The sequence below is a fragment of the Vespula vulgaris genome, chromosome 7 (assembly GCF_905475345.1).
Source record: "Vespula vulgaris chromosome 7, iyVesVulg1.1, whole genome shotgun sequence".
NCBI lineage: Eukaryota > Metazoa > Arthropoda > Insecta > Hymenoptera > Vespidae > Vespula > Vespula vulgaris.
Window position 1 is genome coordinate 7,165,661 of NC_066592.1, and position 27,643 is coordinate 7,193,303.

At 31.3% G+C, this 27,643-nt stretch overlaps 1 protein-coding gene across 8 annotated transcripts in view; it reads left to right on the forward strand.

Annotated features, from left to right (window-relative positions):
- LOC127065366 (mitogen-activated protein kinase-binding protein 1) overlaps nt 1-27,643 on the forward strand; it is a 106,610-nt gene that overhangs the window by 28,357 nt on the left and 50,610 nt on the right. For all 8 annotated transcript variants that reach the window (XM_050997572.1, XM_050997576.1, XM_050997567.1 and 5 more), the window contains exon 2: nt 15,924-16,132. In XM_050997572.1, the coding sequence (XP_050853529.1) occupies nt 16,049-16,132 (84 nt within the window). In that variant the 5' untranslated portion in view covers nt 15,924-16,048. The remainder of the gene's footprint in view (nt 1-15,923; nt 16,133-27,643) is intronic.

The following is a 27,643-nucleotide window of genomic DNA, read 5'->3' on the forward strand; positions in this document are numbered from 1 at the left end:
TATATAAAAGCTAATATATATAGTATATTTATAAGGTAATATATATAATATAATGTACGTACGTATGTATGTATGTATGTATGTATGTATGCAAATAGATACTACTGATCCATTAATTGCATCATCATCGTCATCATCATCATTATTATTATCATCATCATCATCATCATCATCATCAAAAGAAGAAGAAAAAGAAGAAGACAAAGTAGAAAGAATTGTTCTGTAATAAATCTTACAAGCCAATTCGAATGTATGTTTGCCGATGACACAAGATGGGAATGTATCAAACGAGTTTTTGCGACGATGATAAAAGTCTCTTTTCCTTCTTCTTCTTTTTCTTCATCTTCTTTTATCTCCGTCCTTTTTTCTTTTTCTTTTCCTGTTTCTTTTTTAAATCACTCAACAAAGTCATCGCGCCTAGCTAATTGTAAATTATTGTTTTCCTGATCGAATCGTTAAAAGTTATTACCTACTGGTTGTAGATCGAGTAATTGCAATAAAACGATATTCGTTCGAGTTGTTTAAATTTAAGAGGAATGGAAGGGAGAGGAAAAGAAGGAGAAGTTGGAGGAAGAGGAAAAGAAAGAGGTGAGCAGAGAAGTGAAGAGAGGAGAGGAGAGCCTTCGACCTCGAGTGTTAGCGAGCGTATCGAATTGAGACTTAATGATCGGAATATGTCATTTTTATCGGAGCCACTTCGTTCGTGCCTTGCATATACGTGTTTCAATGAATGAGAAAAAGATAAATAGAAAAAGAGAGAGGGAGAGAAGAGGCAAGAAGGAAGAAAGAGACGGAGAGATTAATTAATATGTGAAAGTGAAATATCGATGGGACTCTCGTTCTTCCTGAATGGATAATTTAATCGTCGTTAGGAATAATAATAATAATAATAATAACAACGGTTAATAGTAATAGTAAAATTAATAATAATAGTAAAAGGCAAAAAGAGAAAAATTGAAAAATGAAAACAATTGTTATTAAACAAGTTCTCGTGAGTTATAACCATGCAATCTAATTTCGGAGAGGGAACGTTTTTTTTTTTATATTTCCTTTCACTTTTATTTTATTTCGTTTCTTTTTATTTTCAATATTATTTTATTTCCTTTTATTTTTCTTTTATACTCCTTAAGTGACGTAATACTCCGAGCTAACTATAATCTCCAAGAGGGAAGGTCAAACGTTCTCGCAGACACCGGATAGACGTCAGTCTCCTCTCTCTCTCTCTCTCTGTCTTTTTTTCTATCTATCAATCTATCTCTATCTATCTGTCTGTCTATCTATCTATCTTGAGAATAGAGAACGCGGAACGAAATGTAATTCGAATCCCTATAGGATATATAATCTTAAATAGTAGACGTAGTTTAACTTTAACCTACGACTTTTCGTTTAATGTTAGATAAAACTTTCCTTCGTTCTCTCTCTCTCTCTCTCTGTCTCTGTCTCTTTCTCTGTCTCTATCTCTCTTCACCATAGATAGAATTCTCGAATATCTTCCATATGTTCGTCTTCCCTTACGATTTAACTTTTACTTGAACGAGAAGAGTCTCGCTTTTTACGTAGACAACGTGTTACGTTGGTTGATCCAACTGTCATGTGATCGATCTATAATACGTATGTATGTATGTGTATGAGAGAGAGAGAGAGAGAGTGTGTGTGTGTGTGAAAGGAATAGATAAAGAGAAATTAAGATAAAAGAAATAGAAAGATAGAGAAAGAGAAAGGGAGAATGAGAGAGAGAGAGAGAGACTATATTTTTTATTTTCTCCTTCTTCTTTTTCTTCTTTTTCGTTTACCACTTTCCACACATCGCTCGCGTTTATTTTAACCATCACGAGCCTCGTTCCTCTTCTCATTCGAGCAAGAACAGTCATAGTTGGCTCGCGTATCACGTAGCTCTGTACGTCTCGTCGATTCTCTTTGACAATACGACCGGTCGAACGACGCTCGATCGTCGTCGTTGTCCATCAGTCGACTTCGAAGGTTCAATGAGCCGAAGGAGCATCTTGGAGGACATCCTTACTCGCAGTATTATCTGTAATTTATTCTTTTATTATATCTATCTATCTATCTATCTATCTGTCTCTTTCCTTCTTTCTATTTTTCTTATTTTCTTTCTTTCTTTTTTCTTTATTATTATTTATTTATTTATCTATTTAGTTATTTATTTACATGCTTTTCTGTCCCAATTTTTTTTCTATACTTTTTCTTTTACGGTAAAAGACCCTGACAATGATTGCAACAAGGTCAGGAAACCTTACGCGAATGTACTTCTCAAAGTATATGCATCGAACATCACTCGTCATCTTCGTCATCTTCGATCGATCACGGATTAAAAAAGAACTAGATTTGTTTGCTCGTTTCGAGATATATTATATCGTTTCATGAGAAATTAAAGAGGCATTTTTAGGATAGTTTGCAACATTAGATTTTTTAATTCGTGCAGTTATAGAAGGTTAATTAAATGTTAGGATTATTCGATACAAGTGCGAACAAATCGTTTCTTTTTTTCTTTTTTATTTTTGTAAACAAAACTAATGTTCTTAATTGTTTATCAGAATCATCTAAATCTACATAAGTCGATATAATTATATATACATATATAACGTTAATATTGAAAATTTGTTGAATAATTATTCAAAAAAAAAAAAAGAAAGCTTTGAAAATAACGATAAGAATAATAATACGATAGTGACGAAATATTCATTCGATTTTCGTGAAATTTGTTTGGTAGTCGAGCAAAACAACCCTCTCGGATCAACCCCTGAGATTTTTCAACAAAAGAAGTCTGAGTGGTGTAAGTAGTCGTGCGGAGTCCCTGCAATGGCGGTTATGTGAATTAAACTCGCACTTTTCTTTTCATTTCTTTCTTTTTTGTTCTTCTCTTTTCTTTTCTTTTTGTTTTTTCTTTTGTTGTTTCTCGAACATAAGTCGTAGTGAGAAGCGCAGCGCTGGGTGCGCTTACGTGCGCGAAAAAACGTGGTGGTAGCAACGCGCGAGTGCTACTGGTGCATCGAAAGAAAATGCACCTACTCTAGAGTACTTGCAACGAAAAAATCGTTCTCCGACGATGACTATGACGACTATGACGACTATTACGACGGCTATGACGACTATAACGATGACTATGATGACGATGACGAGTACTCTCGCGGCACTTAGCGCGAAAAATACCTCGTTAACTCAACCTACGAACTAGGTAGTGCCACTTTATCCTGAGTCGAGTCGAAAGTAATCGTGCTTCTTGGCTACGAAGTAAATCGTTCCGACAAAAAAAAAAAAAGAAAAGGAAAATAAAAGAGAGAAAAAGAGAGACAGAGAAATAGCTTGGTGCCAAAAAAATTCATAGTTAATCGAGCCTCTCAATATCAGTTCTAATAATTTTTTATTTTCTTCTATATTTGATCAGTATTTATGATAAAATGTCATTATAATAATTTCAATATGATTGAATAATTAAATGTCTTGATAAAATATTGACAAATTGTTGATATTATTAATATTATTATTAATATCGACGATAACTAAAGTGCTTTTAATTAAAGTATCGAGAATTTGTCTATCAATCGATGTAATATCGACACAGACTTATTGTATGTTATTATTAATACTGATTAAATTGATTGAAAAATGCTGATTCAATAAATGGCGACTATAATTATTTTTTTATCATTCGAGTTTAATTATATATGATTAAGTCTATTGACAAAAGTGCATTATTATTGTAAACAGATTTTATTTACAAATGTCATTATCTATATTGATATCGAAAAATGACATTTTTAGCATCTAACGTAGGTTGGTAACAAGTTGTTGCAATCTTTCGTGCATTAAATGTTACTTCGTATCGCTTGTAAATTGAATCTATTTAAGATAATAATGGATTTTTAATCGACTGACTTATGATCCATCGGATATATTAATTTATATTTTTTTTAAATGCTTTCTTAACGCAAAAGAAATTTTTCTTTTCTTTTCTTTTCTTTTCTTTTCTAAATTTAAATTGAAAATACATACAAATAGTTACGCTTAGAAACATATACTTTTTAATATCTTTGCTTCTCGATAATTATTGCCTTATTTCTTTAATAACGTTTAATAAAGGATCAAAACAAACGTATTTGTTAATACTATATCATTTTAATGAAATGTATAAAGTGGTAACTATACTATATGTATATACATACAAACATACATACCTATTAATTTAATGATAACATTTATAAAATGATAATAACGAAGGATCACGATCGTATTATTAAAAAAAAAAAAAAAAGAAGAGAAAGAGAGAGAAATGGGAAGAAATAAAATTACTAAAACAAATCGTAAATTTAAATTAAATTAATCAAAGACGATTATAAACTTTTTAAACGATCAAACAATCGTTTGTAAATCACGAACGACCTATAAACCGAACGATGCGTTAAATCGCATCGTACTCGCGATTGAAAATGATCGTAGTTACTTACAATTATTTAATAACACGATTGTTTAACTCGAATCTTAAACGAATCAGGAAAGAAATCTAGAATCGAAGTTTAGAGATCTAAAGTAAAAGAAAGTCCTTTGTACATTATGAACACTGTGAACTTTCGTCTCTTTGTTCTGAAATCAAACTCTCTCTTTCTCTTTCTCTTTCTCTTTCTCTTTCTCTTTCTCTTTCTCTTTCTCTTTCTCTTAAACGATGATCAACAAAGTTAAATCACTGTTAAAATGCTTGACAAAGTAGTAGTGTAATCGTTGATAAGTAACAATCATGATCGAATTGTGGCCAATGACATTGTCCGAATTTACGATGCATGAGTGAAAGAGAAAGAAAAAGAAAGAGAGAGAGAGAGAGAGGGAGACAGAGAAAGAATGAGAAAGAGAGAGAAAGAGAAAGAAGAAAGATCTCGCGAAACGCACGTGCGGTTGCATGCGCAATCGTGTGCGCTCGCGCGCGTGCGTAAGTATTCATCGCGCGTGACAAAGCGTGAGAGAAAGACATAACGAGGTGCTTGCCGAGCTGCAGTTTTGCGGCTTGCAGCTGCCCGAGAAATTCCATTCTCCTCTCCTTTCTCTTTCTCTCTCTCTCTCTTTTTCTTTTTTTCTTTCGATCTGTATTTTAATTTTTTTATTTTTTACCGAACATTTTTGCGAATTTCCATCTTGTATTTCTTTTCGTTATATATGTGTGTGTGTGTGTGTGTGTATGTGTATATTTTTTTGTTTGCTTCTTCTCCTTTCGCGACTAAGAAAAAAAAGAAAAAGAAATGGACGAAAACGTATAGGTCGGTGCTTAAAATAAAACGAGCCATCTCTTCTTTCCCGTCTCTTCAACTCATTCAAGATTCGTCGATCTTCTTTCTCGTCTAATCTTCCTTCTCGTTTAGAAATTTTATTTTTCTTTTTTCTTTTTTCTTTTTTTTTTTTTTTGAGTGTTGTATTCTTTGTGATATTCGATACAGTTTCGAGATCGATGACGCATGAGTGAAAGAGAGAGTTTATTAGAATATAAAATTATAGATACGCATTTATATTGAAATGATATGTACATATAATACATTAAAGTTCCATGGTGTTTAATTATAACAAAAGGATTGAAATCCCTCGTTCTTTATTATTCTCTTTTGTTTTTTTTCTTTTTTCTTTTTTTCTTTTATATATTTCAATATAAATCAGTCGTACCGTAGTACATTGAACGCCACGTTTATGTGCACAATATTAGTCTGATTGTTTAGTAGAAAAAGAATTGAAATTCTTGCAATATTTGATAAATGATGTACTCGTTTTATATATATATTTTTCTCTTTCCTTATTTTTCTTTTTTTTTTTATGTTTTAGGAAACCATTCGTGATTTTTTACGTGGTTTACTTTGTATATATAGTAAATTTGGGTGGTTCCGAGCTTCAGGTTGACAAGCTTTCGAGTTAATCCGAAAATCTATGGAGCCTCCTATCGACACAGTTTAACACATTGTCTAGCGCTTAGATACACCGACATAACTCACACACACACACACACACACACAGTAGCAGCAGCATATACACATTCTTGATTCCCGATTCAAACATATTCGCACGTGGCACACTGTACAATGTATTATGCATTGTTCTGTAATTGGACAGGACGAGTGAAAGGGAGCGTCCTCTTGTATATATCATATGTATGTCTGTGTACATCTGTGTTTCATACGCTTACGTGTAATTCAAACTGAGAATTGGACAGTGAAAGATATATATCATTCTTAGTCGTATTATCTTATTCGCCTAAACAATGAAAATCCGCGACTGTGAGTCATGTATATATAGGTATATATAATCAAACACGATGATATCGAGGAGTCCAACTGGACTTTAATGTGACAAAATTGAAAAATATGTATATATATATGTATATATTGTATATATATTGTATATATACATATATATATATACATACCTACTGGTTTTGTGCTGATAGGCTTGCGACAAGAAGCTTGAATTTACGTGGGTGTTGGATAGCGACCGGTGCAAGTATATCGTAAATTAACGAGACGGATCCGTGACTCGTAAAATTACAGGTTCAAGGATGAACGAAGGACGTACGGATAAAGTAGACGCGGTCTTACATGAAAGAAGGTCATCTTGATTGGATGTCATTAAACTTAGAGAGAAATCTTATTATAATATAATAATAATATATGCGCATGGAAGATATTTAAGAGAAAACAAAAAATATTAATTAATGCAATATTTCGACGTGGTATCATTAATTATCTATTAAATAACATATTCGTGATAGAAAATTTATAACAGTATTAGTTATATTATTAAATATTGATGTTCTAGATGATTACTCTCGATATATAATACGTTATTAATTATATAGAATATTTATTATTTCCAATATTAATTCAATGATTAAGTTTGATTGTATACACTTGATATTAAATAAATAAATGATAAAAATATTTTAACACGCGCCATGAGCTAATGATAATTATAAAAATATATATGCATACATACATTATATATATAGAGTTCGTTTATCGCTTTATGATTCATTTAATTTTTGTGATTCATTTAAAGGGAAAAAGAAATAAAAAAGACCACAATCGAGCATTATCGCCAAGGATCTTATCTCATGCAATGTAAAATAATATCACGAGTGATAATGTACGTTATAAGCAGTCTTTCGATAAGAATCATTGATACTTATAACGAAATAAATATCGACCGATATTATATTATCGATATATTCTTCGAATCTATAACGAACTACTGCATATGTCTTTGTAAAAGAGAGAGTCTGTTTGCGTGTGTTATTATTTTTATGAAATATTTCTTCTTCGTACTTCGTTCTTCCTTGAACTTTGATCTTCGAACGAAAGGTACTTGCAACAAGTATTTCTTCTTTATGAAAGAGTGAGACAGAGAGAAAAAAGAAAAGAGAGAGAGAGAGAGAGAGAAAAGTTCATTGGTTCGTTGTAAAAACGAATGTTAGTACACGATCGAACGATCGATCTATCGATCGATCGATCGATTGAACGACCAACCAATCTATCGACGATGCCAAGAAACGTCCTTGACTGAGATAAGGCACTTTCGCACACGAACCTCGAAGGTGATTTTTCAGTCTCGCTTTACCGAACTAACAGATTGATAGGTCTCGTGCCAAATAATCTCGATGTGGCTTGCATTTTCAATTCGATATTGAGACCTATAGAATTTTCTTAGTATATCCAAACGAATCAATTTACACGGTTACTTTACTTCCTTCCTTATTGAGTTACTTACTTCCTTTATTTTCGTTGGAATTAAAGTGTTTATTTTGCGGACGATTTTAGATTATAGAAAATAAATCGGTATATATTCATTTAACGATTTAATAACTGATGAAATTAATTTCACTGTTTGTTCTTTTTTCTTTTCATTTGTTCTTTTTATATATATATATTTATTTATTTATTTATGTATAGAATGAATCGACAAGATGGCTGACTTATTATTACTGACCTTTATTTATCAAACTTAATTTGATTTTCGAATCGTCGGATTGAACTTTATATTATATATATATATATCTTTACTTTTCCCTGTGCTCGGTCATCGCGATTCTCACGTTCTCTTTGCAACGTTTAGTTTGCGTTAGATAACACCATAGACGTTAGATTCAATGGTCTATTGAAAGAAAAAGATATATATGTATATATGTATATACATACATGTACTAGCAAATAGATAAAATTCAAGAATATTCGTGTTAAGCCATTTCGATGGTATATTACCTAGATGTTCTTGTGGATTTTTTTATCTCGATTATTACGTTGCTATGGTCGAGGAAAATGATGAAGAGTATGAAAAGTCAGAAGTCTCCCGCTCTAAACGGGATTTGTTGTTGCTTCCGCTTCCGGATCACGGTGAAAGCTTTCTTATGCGATCTCTCACGACATCTTTTTGCCGAGACTCGAAGCGAAAAGAAGATATATTACTATATATAAAAATATACTCATCAACGATTTCTTTCATTTCGATTTATTTTTCTAATGCACAAAATAATAAAATAATAATATTCCATAGATGATATTTACGGTCTGATTGTCTTTTAAATAGCAAATAGTTTGTCGATTCAATAAATGTACGTACGTACGTACATATATGTATGTATGTATAAATATATCTATCTACTGATTCGAACTTCTCGAATATTAAATTTCACTGATTATGATGGTAATAGATCGTGAAATGTAAACGGTCTATTTATTTTAACTTCGGTGAAATTACGAAAAAGGAAATGCGATCGCTTTCTTTAAAATATCTATTTAACAAACAAGAGAGTCCTCGGCGATTTTTAATAGAGCCAAGTTATGCAGAAAGCTATCAATCATCGATGATCGTGAAATCATGTAAATCTAATTAAAAGATCATTTTAGCCGATTAATTTTGTCGTCGTTGACCGATATTTTTTTTTTTGTTAACAATATCTTTTTTCTTTTTCTGTTTTAATCTTTTTTTTTCAACATTGCTTATGGAAGAAAAAAAGAAAAAAGAAACATTTTCAGTGGCAACGGATGAATTTGAAAATTCTCTGCAAAATAATTTATTATATAATTAAATTTATATCATCGGTTGATAATTATCTTTTTTTCTTTTTTTTTTTTTTTTTTTTTTTTAGATAAGTAAAGATGACAAAATGGTGAAACATGCTTGTTTAATCAATTTTCTTTTTTGTCATTTTAAGAATTGCTAGGTTTCTACATAACTTAGGTCCAATAATAGATATTCGTAGAATCTCGTAAAAGAAATTTCAAGTAGTAGAGTGTGACGTTTTTCTTTTTTCTAATATACAAAGAGAAAGAATGAAAGAAAAAGAGAGAGGAAGGGAGAGAAAGCTAAGATTAATCGATCGGTAGACCGCGAGCTTAATATAACAACTAAACTATTTATTATCCTCGTTGCTTTTACCGAAACTTATTTCACAAAGTGGAGCCTAAAAATATGACGCATACCTTTCTCTCGATTCTCTTAAGAGTTTCACCCTAACGGTGGTGCTTCTTACTTAATCGTGTTAGGCTATGATCGATACGCATGTTACTCGCATCGAATAAACGAAGTTCATATGTCGGCATGGTTCTATTGAAAATTTCGACGAAAATTATTTTAACGAAAGGAAATATCGTTTAATGTGAAAGATTTTTTTTTCTCTCAATAGAACAGTATTTTCTTTTCCTTTATTTTTTAATGTCAAACAAACTTTTTATTCGTTAAAATATTTAACGTTTAATTGCGTTGTCTTTTTCCAACGTGACTTTAATGAAATAAAATGTAATGTAATGAAATGAAATGAAATGAAATGAAATGAAATGAAATGAAATGAAATGAAATGAAATGAAATGAAATGAAAAATTCCTCTCTCGAAAAAGTTTTGATCTTTAAATGACAAAACAAATGGACCGTGAAAGCACTTTTAATTTTATTGACATTACGAAACTTTTTCTTTCTCTCTTCCTTTTCTTTATTACGTATTCAAAGTTCCAAATTGTGAAATAAATGATAATCCATCAAACGAATTTGTAATATTTCGAGTGTTAAGGGAACTACATTAAAACTGATTTTAAGCTCGTTTAGAAAAAATGGTTCTTATTTTTTTTTAGGTCAATGTCGTTGTAAGATATTTCTAGAGAAAATTAAAGAATGAAAAGAAAAAAGAGAATGATATAACCCGATTAATAAAGAATTCTATAAACTTTAAAACAATGCAAAACGAAAGGATTTTCAACAATCAATAAATTCATTAAGCTATTAAGTTGCAAACAATTGGAAATCCAACGATTCGATTAGCACATACGAATTTAATACATACGTTCGTTACCGCGCCCGATTTGATAAATTTAAATTGGAATTTGAAGAAGAATTATCGATTAAAAAAGAAACAAAAAATAAAGAAGAAAAGATATTAAGTGCATGTAAAACCGGATGCGACAAAAGAGAGGAAGAAGACAAAGTTCCACTCGATAAAGCAATAAGACAGGACAATTTTTTCTGTTTGACTAAAACGTCCTTGTTCGGGTCATAAATGATCATTATGAGTAATAACGATTAGAAATAGTTAATATATATATATGTATGTATATAGAATGAACAATCAAATTTGCCCTTCTCGTGCACTAAATACGCTGTACAAGCGAACATTCAAATTAATAGTTCTCATTATTTGGCCTAGTGAATCGAGTAAATATCTCGAAACTCTCTTTTATTTTCTGTCTCTCTCACTCTCTCTTTCTCTTTCTCTCTTTATGAACAAATCCTATAGACGTTTCGGTGATGCACCATTTGGTAAGAAGAACACTATGTGCTCGCGAAGGTCGTCGATCATCGTTCCCTTCGACTTAGTAAGAGAAAAGTGTTGTGGACAATGATATATCGTATATAGTTGTATAATGTATATATATATTTATTTATTTATTTATTTATTTATTTATTTATTTATTTATTTATTTATTTATGCATACATGTATATATATACAGAGTAGGCCAGAAGTTTCTCTCTAAGTGATTTTAAAAATCAATTATACTTACGAAACTTTTTCCTTCGTTTCTTTTTTTTTTCCTTTTTCTCCAAATTGTAAAACTACAACAAACGTAGCTTGTAACGATCTGAAAAAATAAAGAAGACTTTTTAGGTTAATTCCTTTTTCAACTTGTGAAACTTGTTACTTACCACAAACTAAGCTCGTAATAATCTGAAAAAGAACAGGAAGACTTTTTAAGTTAATTTATATATATATATATATATATATATATATATATATATATATATATATATATATAAAACTACTTACTACAAATCTAGCTTGTAGTAATCTGAAAGAAAAAAAGAAGGAAAGAAAAAGAAACGAAAATAAAAAGTATCGATAAAGAGTAATTAATTTTTAAGATCATTTAGAAACCTTTAGCACCAGTCTATACATTTTTATTTATTTATTTATTTATTTATTTATTTATTTATTTATTTATTTTGTTTGTTCTTCTTCAAATATCTAGAAAACACATTTATGCAGAAATCTTCGTTCTGATGGATCCCATTGTTTCTTTATGAGATTACTTTTACAAAATAAAGTTGGCTCGCTTTGAATCCATCATTGATTTAAAGTTTCACGTTCCATAGACTACATTCTTTTCTCATTCGACTTCATGTGAGAAAGTGTAGATGCCGATGTATCCTGTATATATATATATATATATATATATATATAGGTATATAGAGTGAGTTAAATAACTTTCATACCCGAACATATACACACATATATCTTTTTTGTACTCTCAAATATCCAAAACAATGACAAGAATCTTTTCTCTCATAGATAACAATCTTCTTATAATTCTCCTTCTTCAGAATATTTTTTTCTCTTTTCGTCCATTGTTAGAAATAAATAAGGAATAAAGTTGGCTCAGGTTTTATATTTAGCAATCGATTAAAAGTTTTTCGTTTAATACAGGGACAAGAGTAGAACCTTACTCTATTCCAATAATAAGAAAGTAGTGCTTTTAAAGAATCGATAAGTCGTACCGTGTTTCCTGCTGTAACAGACAACCTACATTTACTGTAGGCACACATTTGGATCGGCCTGGCAATAGCAAACGTTAACTTTCGTCGAATTGACGATATCCAATGCTCCGTTGCAAAAGGTTCAACGTTGTAAGAGAGAGAGAGAGAGAGAGACACACACAGATAGACAAACAGAGAGAGAGAGAGAGAGAGAGATGAGATGAGATGAGATGAGATGAGATGAGATGAGATGAGATGAGAACAACTGGGAATCTCTTCTCGTTTTCCCCTCAATTTTCAAATACTTGGCAAGATACCAAACTCGCTTCATCGTTTTCGCGAGTGAAAGAGAAAAAGAAATAAAGAATCAAACAGAAAGAGAGCAAGAGAGAGAGAGAGAGAGATAAAGCAACGTGGTGACTCTCGTTTCATTGGATGTATATTAATGGGCAAGGCTCATCAACGGTCCGTTAAGAACGAATTTAACGATCCTTCCAACGTATCGCACGGGTCACGCTTGTCCTACACTTTTGCAGCTCGTAAATCGTCGACGACGTCGTCGACAACGACAACGAGATGGTAGAGAAAGAGGAGGAGGAGGAGGAAAAGAAGGGCGAATAGTAGTCCTTCTATCCCTCTCTGCTACTCACGAATTCGTCGTTTATCCGGCCAAATGCGCTCGACAATTAGAGGTGCAAACTGCACGTGGTCTAAAATGCATCAACTTAGGAACGAACATCGTTTCAACGAATCCCGTATGTTCCGTGTTATATATCTTTTTGGAGTTTGATAAACGCGATAATCTTTAAGAGAAATTTTCTCTTCCTCCTTAATGGTACTTACTCGTTTATCATTTATTTGTTCGGTTTATTTTTATTGATTAATGATTAATATTTTGTAAGATAAACGGTACAGTAATTTGTATATAAGATATCATTGCGTGATGGAACTGATTGGTATAAATAATTTAGTGTCATGGTTATTGTATTCGTTTTTCATAAATAATTTTGTCGATATAAATAATGAAATGTCGGTATTACGTATAGGTTTATTGTTAATACTGACAAATTATTATATTTAGAAATATTCTAATTAAAATATCGACAGGGTTCGTGTTAATCGATTTAGTACTGATACACTTATATTACGTACTGATATTTTATTATTAATTTTATTATAAATATCGAACATTCGTGTAAAATATTAATTAAAAATCTATTAAAATACTGATCGAATAATTAAAAAAAAAAAAAGAAAAGAAAGAAAAAGAAAAAGAAAACACTTATTCAACAATATACATTGTTAAACGTATATTAAACTTCATACATCACCTTTCGGTTTATTTATTCTTCTATTTATCTAACAAATTTTCAAGGATCTAAGAATATTTCATTATTTCTAATAAATTCGATCTAAGAAGAAACGAGATTGTCCAGTAATCATTTCAAGAGAATTCGTACGATTCGTGAACACGAGTCCAACGTGTTACCAGGGATGAATCTGATTGGTCGATCCTTGAATTGGAAGCATTAACAATTGAGGAGGAGGAATAGGAGGAGGAGAAGGAGTGGGAGGATGAGAATGAGGATAAGGATGATAACATGGGTCTGAGGTAATCGATATCAAGCTCTCTGGATTACACGTCAAACACGCCCTTAGATAAGCGCAGATGTTCTCTCCTTCTTCCTCTTTTCCTCTCTCTGTCTCTCTCTCTCTCTCTCTATCTATCTATCTATCTAGCTATCTAGCTATCCATCTATCTTTCTCTCCCTCTCCCTCCCTCTCTCTCTCTCTCTCTCTCTCTCTCTCTCTCTCACTTCGTCTCTGTAGAACCCCTAGAATGCAGTCCTCCTCCTTGCGGTTCATGGCCAATGTCCATTGGAACGCGAAACGGGATACCACCCGCGATGTCATTCGATCGATCGATCTTCTTCCGAGAAAAACTTAGCGAAGTTAACACAGGAACAACCCTTTTTTCTCTCGACACGCTCGATTTTCTTACTACGAACTTGATATCGATAAACGAAACGTAATATCCTAATACAAAAAATAATCGAGACAATAATATTCTAATAATTACTCACTGACGAATTAATAATCACGTTGTAAAGTGAATTATTCGGTATATATCTATATACTTATTAGGAATCGAATATTTAGAAAAGCATAAATTTCCAAAATGAGGACAATTGTTATCGTAAATATTAGAAAACAATATGTCTGATATATTAACTCTTTTTAATACTTACCTCATATGTATCAGCTTTCTACTTTTAATATAATATAGATAAGACAAGTTGTATATGACAAGTTCCTTTAGATAAAAGAGAAAGAAAAGATAAAATAGATAATCAAAGAAATATATATATATATATATATATATATATATATATATATATATAGTATATAGTATATATATCCCGTAAGCAAACTCCTCTCTCTTCTAGTAAAGGTAACTGGAGTTAACCTGCGGTACCTGTTCACGCATTATCTTCCGTTAACTCTCTCGCATACCGTTATCCATTCGTCGTCTCTTTAACTTAAGCCAACTGGAAAAGCTGCTGCTCGCGAGACATGGAATTCGCGTAGGTCTTGATCTCCCACGATCGACCACCGACAAGACACGACATGACATGACACGACACGACACAACACGACACGACACAAGGCACACGCTGATTCTCTTGCATTGACTCTTACTTTCGCTCGTAACGAGCCGACTCTCTCTCTCTTTCTCTCTTTCTCTCTCTCTTTCTCTTTTTTTCTCTTTCTTTCTTTCTCTCTTTCTTCATGTATTCGTTTATAAAGTATCTACTTATGCATTCATACGTACTCACGATCCGTTTGCCTCTAAATTCTTTCTTATATCTCATTAAAATTTCATTCAATTTCTTTTTCTTATCTCTTTTTTTCTTTTTCTCTTTTTTATCTTTAATTTATCACAATTGCATGAATTTTGTATCTTACAAAAAAGAAAAAGAGAGAAAGAAAAGTCGAATGGATTTCTCTTTGGAATTTGATTTTATAATATTTTTGAACTAGTTTTCTTCTTTATTTTTATTTTCTTTTTTTTTTGTTTTTGCAGGAAATTCGAAGGAGTTTTATTAAAGAAAATTCTTTTACTTAAACTTTCTACGAAATAGTGATTGAGATTAATTTCGTTTATCTTAAATTCATTTATCGTTGAGTCGTTCACGTTAACTATAGTCTACTATCACGTTAATTATATTTTGGTAATGTTCCATTCATTTCTTTTTTTTATTTTTGACTTTTTAATCTATACAATCTCTTTTTCTTTTTTATAAATTTTACAAGAGAATTCTTTCGAATTTTATTCCATAAAATATCGATTGAAATTAATTTCATTTATCTCGTTTTCCTTATTAAATCGTTCGAATTCCACTAGCTAGTTTTTTATAATTTTTAAAAATTATTAAAAAAAAAAAAGAAAGAAAGAAAAGGAAAATAAAGAATGAAACTCACCTTAATTTCGATCGTCACGCTCATTTTTCTCTTTCATCGTAAGCTAGGAAATAAATTTAATAGTAAAATATGCAAACCCTTATGGGAAAATTATCTTTTCCTTTTTTTTTTTTTTGTATTCTTTTGATTTATCGTTCGCCATTGAGCGTCGAAATTAATCATCTATAAAATCCATTGAAAATTTCATATAACCTCGTCGTATAATTTATGGTTGAGAAAGTAGAACCACCATCGTGTTATACAATGGCATTCAATAGAGAACGTGTAAATCCGAGCGAACGACATTATCACACGAATTTATAAATTCCCATTATACATTAATAGAGATATCAACGAACGACGATGATATTTTAATGATGGATTTTAAAAATATAAAAACATATATAAAACCAATTGATTATTCACTCGTATTCTTTCGATTTATTTGTTTCAGAAGATGAAGTGAGAGACAAAAAAGGAGGGTGTCTCCCTTCAGGAATGAAATCTTGACGAGAGAGGAGAAGAAGAGAGAGAGAAAGAGATAGAGAGATAGAGAAAGAGAAAGATATATTAGTCGTCATGATGGAACCACCGTTAACCAGCAAGGTTCTGCGTGCTCCCAGCTTGAAAAGAGGTCAGGAGAACGTCAGGATACAGGACAGGGTGAGTAAATGAAAAATAAAAAAAAAACGAAAGAAAGAAAGAAAAAGAGGAAGATAAAGATGAAGAAAAAAGAAGAAAGAAAAAGAGAAAGGGATGAGAGAAGAAGGAAAGGAAAAAGTTGTCGAAAAAAATTTTCATTTTCTCGTTTCACTAAAGTATGAGTTGTGTAAGTATGTAAACACAAAAGATTCCACATATCGGAATGTATATACATATATATATGTATATATGTATATATAGATCATATATATATATGCATCTATACGCATATCAGGTATCTATGGACATATATATATATATACATAGATACATTGTATGTATGTATGTATGTATGTATGTATGTATGTATGTATATAGACGGATTAGTTGAAAAAAATGTTTCAGTGGAACAAAATTTTCAATGGCAGTATCTCAGCATCAACTATAGAGATGAATGTATGTACTTAGATACGCCCTTGACCCTTCCCGTATACATTCGTCGAATACACAAAGAAAAAGATAGATAGATAGATAGATAGATATGTAGATAGATAGAAAAAAAAGAAAGAGAGAGAAAGAGAGATAGAATGAGAATAATTTTCTGACCATTGCTACCCATAGTTACGCCGAGTTAAAGCATCTATCTATAGACACAATAAGTAGGTCCTTACGTAATCCGTCGTCGATCATCGACGATCCCTTGGACGTGACGTTTTTCATTTTCTCTTTCTATCTATTTATCTATCTATCTCTATCTTGTATATCGTGTCTCACGACAGAGAATTTAATTAGCAGACTGTTTAAAATTTATCCCCGTAACTCTGTCGAACAATCGACGAATTCCATTAGAATGCGAAACTAAACGTCGACGAGTTGCATATTCTTTTAACAATTTCTTCTTTGTGTTGTATTTTTCTTTTTTCTTTCTCTTTTTTCTTTTTCTCTCTTCTTCTCTTCTCTTCTTTGTTGTCTATGATCAAAACGTTTCGACGGAAAGTTAAAGACGAGTTTCGTCGTGATCAACGAATCAATCTTTCTTTTTCTTTTTTTTATCAACGTCTCCTGCATTTTAATTGAAGTCCTTTAAAAAAAAAAAAATAAAATAAAAAAAATAAGATAAAATGAAATAGAAAGAAAATAAAAGGAAGACTTCACGTTCGCGAAGAATAATTTTTATTGGTTCTTGATTAAAAAGAAAATCCATTGGTAAGGAAAAAGGAAAACGTTTGTTATCGTAAATCGCACGTTTCTCACCCCTTCTGTTTCTCTCTCTCTCTCTCTCTCTCTCTTTCTCTTTTTTCTTCTTTATCGTGAAACGTGAAACAATTCGTGTTAGAAAAAAAAAAGAAAAGAAAAAAACGATGCAGAAAGAAAGAGACAATTGAAATGTAGCGGATAACGCGTACGCGTTTTATTATCACGGCGAATACATCAAATAAAAGAAGCCTTGTGTGAACAACGCGATAGCCGGTCTCGTTCGTTTTGTTTTGTTTTTCTTTTTTTTGTTTGCTTTTTTCTCTTTTTTTTTTCTTTTTCTTTTTCTTTTTCTTTCTCTCCCCTCTCTATCTCTTCCAGACAAACGGAAGGCCCCCGAGAGACAGACTATCTATCGGTGCAGTGTATGGAATCGTTCAACTCGTTCGAGTTGAAAACTCTTCTTTGATAAATCAAAACGTTTTTGTTTCGACGAGGTTTAAACTGAACTACGCGCGTGTCGTTCTATCGTTTGTGCAAAAAAGAAAAAAAAAGAAAGAAAAAAAATAGAATAAAAAAGAAGGAAAAAAAAGGGTGACGAGAAAGAGAGAAGAGAGACGACAGAGATGGTGATGGTGATGGTGATGGTGGTATTGATGGTGGTGATGATTAATTAGCAAGCAAAATCGCATAGAGTTTTGGTGTATAAAGTCAGAAAATTAGTTTCCACGAGGCTTCGTCGACTTGTGTAATGTTTCTCTTTTACGAAGTATCGTAGATGTTAGTCAGTTAAATTAACAGTTAGAGTAGTTGGTAAAATATCGACAAAATTTTAATGCGACGAAATTAAGATCAACGTCATCGTATCGTTTAACAAACTACTTGTGTACATACGTACGTACGTACGTACGTACGTACGTATGATGTATGTACGAAAGTATCTATATATATATGTGTGTGTGTGTATATATGTACGTATATGTAGGTACATATGTATTACACATATACCTATCTACAAATTCTAAAAGTAAATTAGCGTAACTTATCTCAATGAATGTTATCGAGAGAATACGAATAATCGCGTATAATTTGATTAACCTCGCCGACTTTCCCAATGATTAATGTTACAATTTTACACATGAGAGAAACGACTAAAACACCATTTCAATCCATGATAACGGGAAAGTATATATATATATAAAAAAAAAAAAAAAAGAAAAAACTGCCGAATCGATGATTTATTCGTAGAAAGTACAGATATAAGTGCAAAGATTACATATTATGCATACATATATAATATCCACTGCAATCTACGAACGAGCACGATCGATAAAAACCTTTCAATTATTATCGCCGTAGGAAAACTGTAATCGGGATAAAAAACTAAAAAAAAGAAAAAAGTAAAGAAAAGAAAAAGAAAAAGAAAAAGAAAAAGAGGGAACGTTAATGGCACTCGATAAGATGCACTTTTTTAATGCGCTCCTTGATCGAACGCCGGAAGGATGAATTTAATAATAATAGCAATAGTAATATTAATCTCGAAATAGCGCTTGGCCTTGAGATTAGCGAAGCATAGATCGGGGTCACGATTGAAAGTCTTTTCAATAGCGGATTAGATTGTGACGTTGACAGAGACAACAATGGTCGGACGCAATTTTACATCTCTTCTTCGATGCACCGGATGCGTTCTTCGTTCGCGACAGTGCAGAAACTTCGTCATTGACGTCACGATGATTTTCTTATTCTTTTCCTTTCCTTTCCTCTCTTTTCTTTCTTTTTTTTTTCTTTTTCATTTTTCTAAACTCCCCTCGCCCACCCTATCTCTCTCTTTCTCTCTACTTCTTCTTCTTCTTCTTCTTTCATCATTCCGATCATAGATATTTCGCATGTGGGCCTTGGATCGCGTTCTCTTCGCACGTTGCACTTTGCATCCTGCATTCCACGTTCGGTCGTCTCTCTCAAAGCTTCTTTCCCTCCCTTTTCTTCACGCCCCTCGCCATTTTTTTTTTCTTATTCTTCTTTCACCTTTTTCCTCCTCTTTACTTTCCTCGTCTATCTCTCGTCGAAAAGCGTCCTCCTCGTGTCCTCGACGGGATCGGATTACGTCTACGCGAGCCGCGCGACGTATGCGGATGCAGATATGCGGCTGCACCTCCTCTCTCGTCACGTGCAAGATGCCTTCCACCTACGTATCGAGGACGCCTCGTATTTCCACGTTATTGTCCATTTCTTTTTTATTTTTCCTTTTCCTTTTGCTTTTGCTTTTCTTTCCTTTTTGATCTCCTTTCCATAGAAATGTAGCATGCCAATTTTATATTATGTTATTTTCTCTATGAAATCGATACTATTTATTTTACATATGTATGGATATATACACACACACATTATTTGTATGAACAGTGTATTGTGTGTGTATGTGTGTATCTTGTTCACACTCATGTATACAAGTATTTTATATTTGTACATATAACGTAGATATACATATATATATGTATACGTATAGATAGGCCAGAAAAGTCAACACTCGCGACATAAACGATAATCGAAATTTCTTCCTTACCGACATACTCATCGCGTAATAGACATTATCGACAAGCGTCCTCTATTCGTTTAGACTTTAATCAACATATCGATTCGTTATATCGGTAAAACAGTTTCACGTTTAATTCAATATTTTGAATAAAATAATTGTAATTAACATTGAGAGGATAATTGCATGATTTCATTGGATTTTCTTATGGAAAGCGATAGGATTTTCCATATATGAAGAACGTTAAACGATGCTGTAATATAAATGAATGAATGTTAACGTTATAGCAATTATTCTTCTTCTTTTTTTCTTTTCTTTTTATTTCTTTCATTTTTTCTTTTTAACTACAGAGTTTCTCCTCAAAAATTACAGTCTTTCAGGAATGTCTCAATGTCGAATCGTACTAAGCATCGTAATAAACGCGTTCTAATGTAGGTAATTTTTACGGGATATGCGTTAGATTAGGATAGACAGGCTATTTCATCGTAATATTAAATAACTTCTTTAAGTAATGGATCGAGCTACTCGAATTGTATTTCTCCCTTCTCCCCACGTTGTTTTTTATTTTCTCCTTCTTTTAATTTAAAGATACTTATTTACCAAGCGTCGTCGTGTGTCGAATAAGCAATTGTGTGTAAATTAACGCGTGGGAAGTTGCCTCGCATCTCAACAGTTGAGAAGGACGAATTTTAGAGACGAGTGATAGTCTGCTTTTATTTCTTCTCCTTCTTTTTTTTTTCTTTTTTTTTTTTTTTTAACTCTTTTTATGATTAATTCCAACGATATATCAGGGTCGAAATTTCAATTGGCAATCTCGACTTATTATTTCTTTAATGCGATATCTGATTTGACCTACTTTCGTACACGTCATCTTTCCTCGTAGAATTAATATATATGATCTATTAATAATACTCAAAGAAATATCTCGAAATCGATCGAAAAATCGAAAAGTACTTGCACGTTATGATTACAATTATTTTCAATTATTTTTCTTGTACGTTTATAATGAAAAAAAAAAAAATTAAATTTATATGATTGCATCGTTATTACGAAATCTGTTTTGTGAATTGATTACTCGTGAATATATTTTGCATTCTACAAAGTTTCTCGATAAACGTTATTCTGTTCTTGTTTATTTTATTAATGGATCGAGCCACTTACTTTTCGTTATATTTTATCTTTTATATCGGAAAAATTTTCCGCTCTATTCGACTACACTTAGAAAGGAAAAATATAAGGACATAATGAATCCGTCATGGTACATTGCATTTTAATTTTCGATGAATATTTTCGTACACTCGAAACATCATTGAAACAAAAAAATATTATTATTGAAGGAAAAAAAAAAACATTAGTATTATTCTATACTAAATTGACGTTGTTATCATTGTAAAATACAAGTGAATATTATCGTCAATATTTTTTCTTTCTCAATAAAATTTAAATATTTTTTCTGACGTCATAATTAAGATCTTTGAATAATTTTTATAAAATATTCCAAGTCGTATGACTTATAAATTGAAGAAAAAAAAAAAAGTAAAGATATATAACCACATATTTTTACATGATACTCGTAAAACGTGTTTAATATGTAAAACAGTTTCATTCGTTCGAACGAGATTTCTTCGTTGCATAAAAGCAAAGATATTGAATGGTTTTTCTTTCTTTTTTCTTCTTCATTAGAAATGAAACATTTTATAATTTAGATACTTATAAAAAGATTTACATTTTAACAGCAACTAAGTAGATATTTTAAGAAAATATTTCCTAACGTAATAGAGAAAAGAAAAATATGTTTTAATAATTATGCAAATGTGCTAATCTAAATATTACAATCTCGAATAAAAAATAAATAAATATATACATATTTAATAAATAAATAAATAAATAAATAAATAAATATATATATATATGACTTAGGTATACGACTTGATCATAATAATTGTAATAATTACATGGCACACGTATGTGCATATGTAAGTTCGATAAATTGTTGAGAGGATCGCGGAAGACAAGTAACGGAAGTGATGAGAAAAAAGCACGAAGATGAATAAAAAAAAAAAAAAAAAAAATAGAGAGAGAGAGAAAAGAATAATAATCGTTGGTACAATCATCGAGCCACTGCAATCGAGACTCGCGATCGAGGTACTGAGAGATGCATCCACCAGGTGCATCTCTCTCCGAGTAGTAGGTAGGTAGGTAGGTGCAAGTGCGTTGACCGGTATCGGCATACTTGCAGTTTGCCTGACCCACGGGTGCTTTTACTTTTTATCGAATCGGCCAATGCCATTGCGTCTTTGGCAAGGTGGACAACTGAATTTTCTTTTCTTTTTTTTTTCCCCGAATTTTTTCTTTTTTCTTTCTTTTCTTTTTCTTTTTATAACAAGCGAACTTCCTCGACGTTAATGCATTATTGCATTACGAACTTCTTAATGCACGTAACGCAACATGTATGGATTCTGTAGAAAAGACAGAGAGAGAAAGAGAGAATGAGTGAATAAGAAAGAGTCAGAGAGAGATGGAAAGATGTTCACTCGCTTGCACGTGTAACGGTACGACAACATCAACGATTGTTTCGAGTCGATGCTCGACCTCTGGCCGAGCACGCTATGAGTGCAGATGTCTCGATCGATCATCTGAGCTCTAAGACTCTCTCTCTCTTTCTCTTTCTCTTTCTCTTTACGGCGTTTGTGCCTCCTACCGATCGTCTGCCTAATGAACACCCGTTACAACGATGCTAATTCGTATAGAGATTTTATGGATAAGCGAAAGAAAGAAATGATCCTCCTTTTCGATTTCCTCTTCTTCTTCTTCTTCTTTTTGGTTTTTTTCTTTTTTCTTTTTAATTTTTACTATTCGTGTTATGATTATTATATTTATTAATCATTCGTTAGATCCAAGGTTTATCTCGTCGTTATTAACTTTGGTCGATTTCATTTATAGGATCTATTTATATGGATTGATTTATATTTTCATTTATATTTTTTTACTTCGTTTCTTATAATTTCTCTTCTTTCTTTTATATATATATATATATATATTTATTTATTTATTTTTGTTAGTTACTCACAACTCCCGTTCAATACTAGTCTCGTTATTTTATTAATTCCTTTTTTAATCTATCAATCATACGTTAAATTGTCGTAATCTTTTTATCGTAATTATTACTTATATCTTTATTACTATTATTATCTTATTTATTTACTCTTTAATTTTTGTCATTATTATATATTATTTATTCTATAGGGAAGATTTCGCGAGTTCTGATTTTCCTTTCTTTTTTTTTTCTTTTTCTTTTTCTCTTTAATTCTTCTCTTAGGAATAACGATTTAATGTAAAAAAAAGGATAGTATTGAAAAAAGATACATATTAGTAAAGTGTCGGATAAAAAAGAATAAAAAAATAGTTGGGGGTATTGATTCAAGGAGAAAGGTTAGCTATCCGAGTGGACAGTACGGGCTAAAACAAACCTTTTAGCGATTATTACATCGTCGTTCAGCATTCGATCGGCCACACCTTTCTCCGCGCACGCCACGTTTTCAAACCCATTCTAGTCTTTATCTTCTTTTTTTCTTCTTCTTTTTCCTTTTTCTTTTTTCACTTTTCTTCTTTCATTAACCTCCCGCTGTTGGGGTCCGAGTTAATAGAACTGCACCTTAACACGCGACACGATATTTCTTAGCACGGTGATACTGTACATAAATAATTATATATATATTCATACATGCTATTTCTTTATTTATTTCTTTATTTATGTGTTTTCCTTTTTATTTGTTTTCTTCTTTTTCTCATTAATTTCAATACATATGTATCATTTATTATCCAATTGAATGTGTATATTACCGTTCGAAGAAAGTAAGAAATACGTCGTTAAAATAAAATCAATTTTTCTTTTTTTATATATATATATTCTTTTTTCTTTTTTTTTTTTTAATTTTTTTTTTGTTTACAATAGGTACCTAATGTTCGTACAACGTTACAACATATGCGCGACCGTTTCAAGCGTGACACGAAATAGACAAAAGAAATGTCGAGGCGCGTGCGTGCATTCGTAACGCAAATTAATTGTGAACGGGTGAATGCACCGTTACGAGCACCTTCCGTGATGCGTTATGGCAATTTCGTTGAATTCTCATAGAGCGACTCGGTACAGCTAATACCGGAAGATGATGCCGTCCTTTGCTCTAACGGATCTATGAACTCCCGACGATGGGTGGATCGATGTCTCGAACTAATTAAACGATCTCTCAGAGATCCTACTTTTGTAACTATATTTCTCTCTTTATCTCTCTATCTTTTTATCTTTCTCTCTCATCTATTCTCTCATTCTCTTAGTTGAGATAAATTTTTGGTACTGTTCTCTCTCTTTCTTTCTCTCTCTTATTTTATCACAAAGAATACATTTTCAATACTCGGCCAGAATAAATTTTCAGTATTGTTATCTTTTTCTTTATCTTTCTCTGTTTTTCTATCTGTCTGTCTGTCTGTCTCTTTCTATCTATAAATCGTTCCGAATCATGAAATAAGTTATTCATTGATCCTTGAATAATTAAACGTGAACAAAGCGAGACAATTCTGTTCGTGTTACGTGAATAAATCAAAGCATTGACTTTTGTTTTACGATCAAATGATTTATAGTATATTATTACATGTCTCTGAAAGGATGCATGGAAAGAAAAGGAAAGAATAAAGAAAAAAAGAGAACACAATAAATTTTAATTCGTCCGTTTTTTTTTTTTACATAGGATTGTTTATAAAAGTTTTAATTGCGTAGAAAGATACTTGAATATTTAAAATTCGTGCGTACGAATGATTAATGTACTACAAAAAAAAAAAAAAGAAAAGAGAAAATATCAAAAAGAAAAAAGAAATTAATTGATTAAAATCGATTGTAATTTATGAAACATTAATTTAAGATCAAATTGTAAGAGTCAAATATCAAACGGATGAGTATAATGGATGAATTTGTTTAATCAATTTAATCAATACTTTATCTAATGATTCAATAATATCATTTTTGTTGTACATTTGAAAAAATTAAAACAATACTTTTTAATAAGACTAAAGTGTACGACAATGACGAAGACACTTACGTTTTTTCATTTTTTAAAAATTATAACTAAATGAACTATAATTTAAATGAATATTAAGAAGTATTAGATTTTCTTAAAATTTATTTTAGTAATCAAAATGTTTTAAGATGTAATGAAAACAATTTACATTCGCTAGAATCATATAATTTCGATAAAAGTAAACGTATTAAATTTGGTTTTTTTTTCTTTTTCTTTTTCTTTTTCTTTTTCTTTTTCTTTTTCTTTCGTTAGAAACTGAAATGAAAGGTTTTATGACTCTCATAATGAAAAGTAAGGATAATGCTCGATCGATACTGCAGTTTGGTCGCACCTTATCTCTCTTTTTTCCTTTTTCATTTCTTTTTTTCTCTTCTTTTCACTTATTTTCTTTTTTTTTCTGCGTCATAATGCCTTTAGGGACGAACCATCGTCGCTGCTTGGTATCGTTAGTTATGACGTGCGATAAATAGCGATACGAGTTTAGCGTCGACGATTATGTATCGAGTGACAAAATGCGTCAAACCATCGTCACGCCTACCGTGAGCTATCAAAGAAATGAGAAAAAAGATAATAATCATACTTTTTTTTATGAGCTCGATTTTTTATTACTTTTCTTTTTTGGTTTTCTCAGTACAATTCAGTTTGCATTTGTAACAAAGTTTGTCCGATGATCGATACTATAATTAATTATAATATTTATAATAATTATATATATATATATATAATTGTAAATATTGTAATAATTCGTACGATTTTCTATACATTTATATATTATAATATTTTGTATTATAAGTTATATATAGATGTTTCATAATTAAATTATATTCATATATTTGAAATGAGCTCGTGCGATTTGTTATATACGTATAACGTTAAATTCGACTTAGATTATTTTTATAACTATTGACATAATAATCAATGAAAAAAATAAATAAATAAATTACAATCTTTCTTTATTTTTTTATTTTTTATTTTCGTCATTTATATGCGAGATCGCGATGACGCATAAGAAGACACGAGCTGCATTTAATTCATCGAAACGTTCGCGTTAAAATCCTCTCTACGTCGACAGATTTTTCAAACGAATTTTTTTTCGACATCTAAAACTCTCGTAAGCCTTTAAAAGACCCAACGAGATTATTTATATCACGATGGAATCATTATCTTGACGGAAATATCCGAGTTAATTGCCACTAGATAAATACGTGTATACCTACATGCCAAAAGTTTCACTTTCGTAAGATTAAAAAGCAACTTTATCACTTTTTTATCTTTTCTTTTCTTTCCTTTTCTCTTTTTTGTTTTTGTTTTTTTTTTCGTTTTTGTTTCTCATTTCTTTTTTTATTTTCGACGAAGCTTCTCCCAGAGTGATTTGGAATCCGCGAAGCGTGTAACTCGGGTAAAAGTAACTTATGCTTGCTTCTTCTCACTTTTTAAAAAACTTTTACTATCATAATCTACGACGTAAATAGAACGAGTAATCACGATTGAATTTAAATCGATCGTACGATCCTGTTGCATTTTAAACGAATGTAAATTCAATAATTTCGTTGCTTAGTTAATTAGTAGATAATATTGATCATTAAAAATAACAACGATTGATTGATCAAAGACGTATGTTGGTCAAGGACTAACAATTAATTTATAAACGATTACGTTCTAAGGATATGTCAATGAATTTAAGATAAAAGAAAAGAAATTAATAACAACAAAATAATAATAAAAAGCAAGAAAATAAAGATCCAAAGATCGTCATCGTCGTCATCAGCATATTGACTTGGAATGATCTTTACGATTGAGAAAGCCAAAGAAAAGAAAGAGACAGGGAGAAACGATTACGCCTCCGAGAATCGATACTCTCTCGATGGATTCTTTTTCCTCGAACAAAATCGACGACGCAGCGTTTGCTCAAATCGTGGGCTGATACGATTTAGTATTCTCCGACCTTAAAGATCGGGGACGAGTGCCTCACCAAAGTGCCCACGTAATTTTCATCAGAATTTCTACGATCCAGAAACTTCGTAAACGTTGATATTTATCCGTGAATATGAATCCATTCTGTAATTGATTCTTCTCTCTAATGTTATTACCTAATAAATTTAAGAAGTCACACAAGTCTTTTAAAAAAGTAGAACAATTGTTATGACTATTTTTTTTTCTTCTCTTTCTCTCTCTCTCTTTTTTTCTTCTTTGCATGTAATTTATTTTAATAAGAAAAATATTATAAAATATTTGCAACAAGGAAATAAATAAATTGGGACAATTCATTATTTTCTTGGAATCATCGATGTCGAAGGAAGCAGAATCGTTTTGTACTATGTTAGAGTGACGCCAAAAAGATCTTCTTGGAGTATTATCAAAAATGGAAAAAAGATTTATAGACAGCTCTCAATGTACATTAAAAAAAAGGAGGGGGGGGGGAGAAAATAAATTAGTCGGTCTCCTTGAAGAAAATTTTTAATATTTTTATTTAATAATGAAGGTACGAGAGATTGAATTTTAGGGTTCTAGGATTCACGATAAAAAAATTTCGATAGGTTTTTAATGATTTAGAAAAAAAAAGAAAGAAACTATGGTTCTTAACAAAAAAATTCCGCTATTAGAAAGTTTAGATAACGATATGAGAAATAATAACGACCAAATTTCCTTTCGGTCAGTTCAATAATTTTTCAGAATATTCAATGACACCGATTTGGAAAATATAGTTTTGAGAAAACAGCGTTTAAAGTTGTAGAT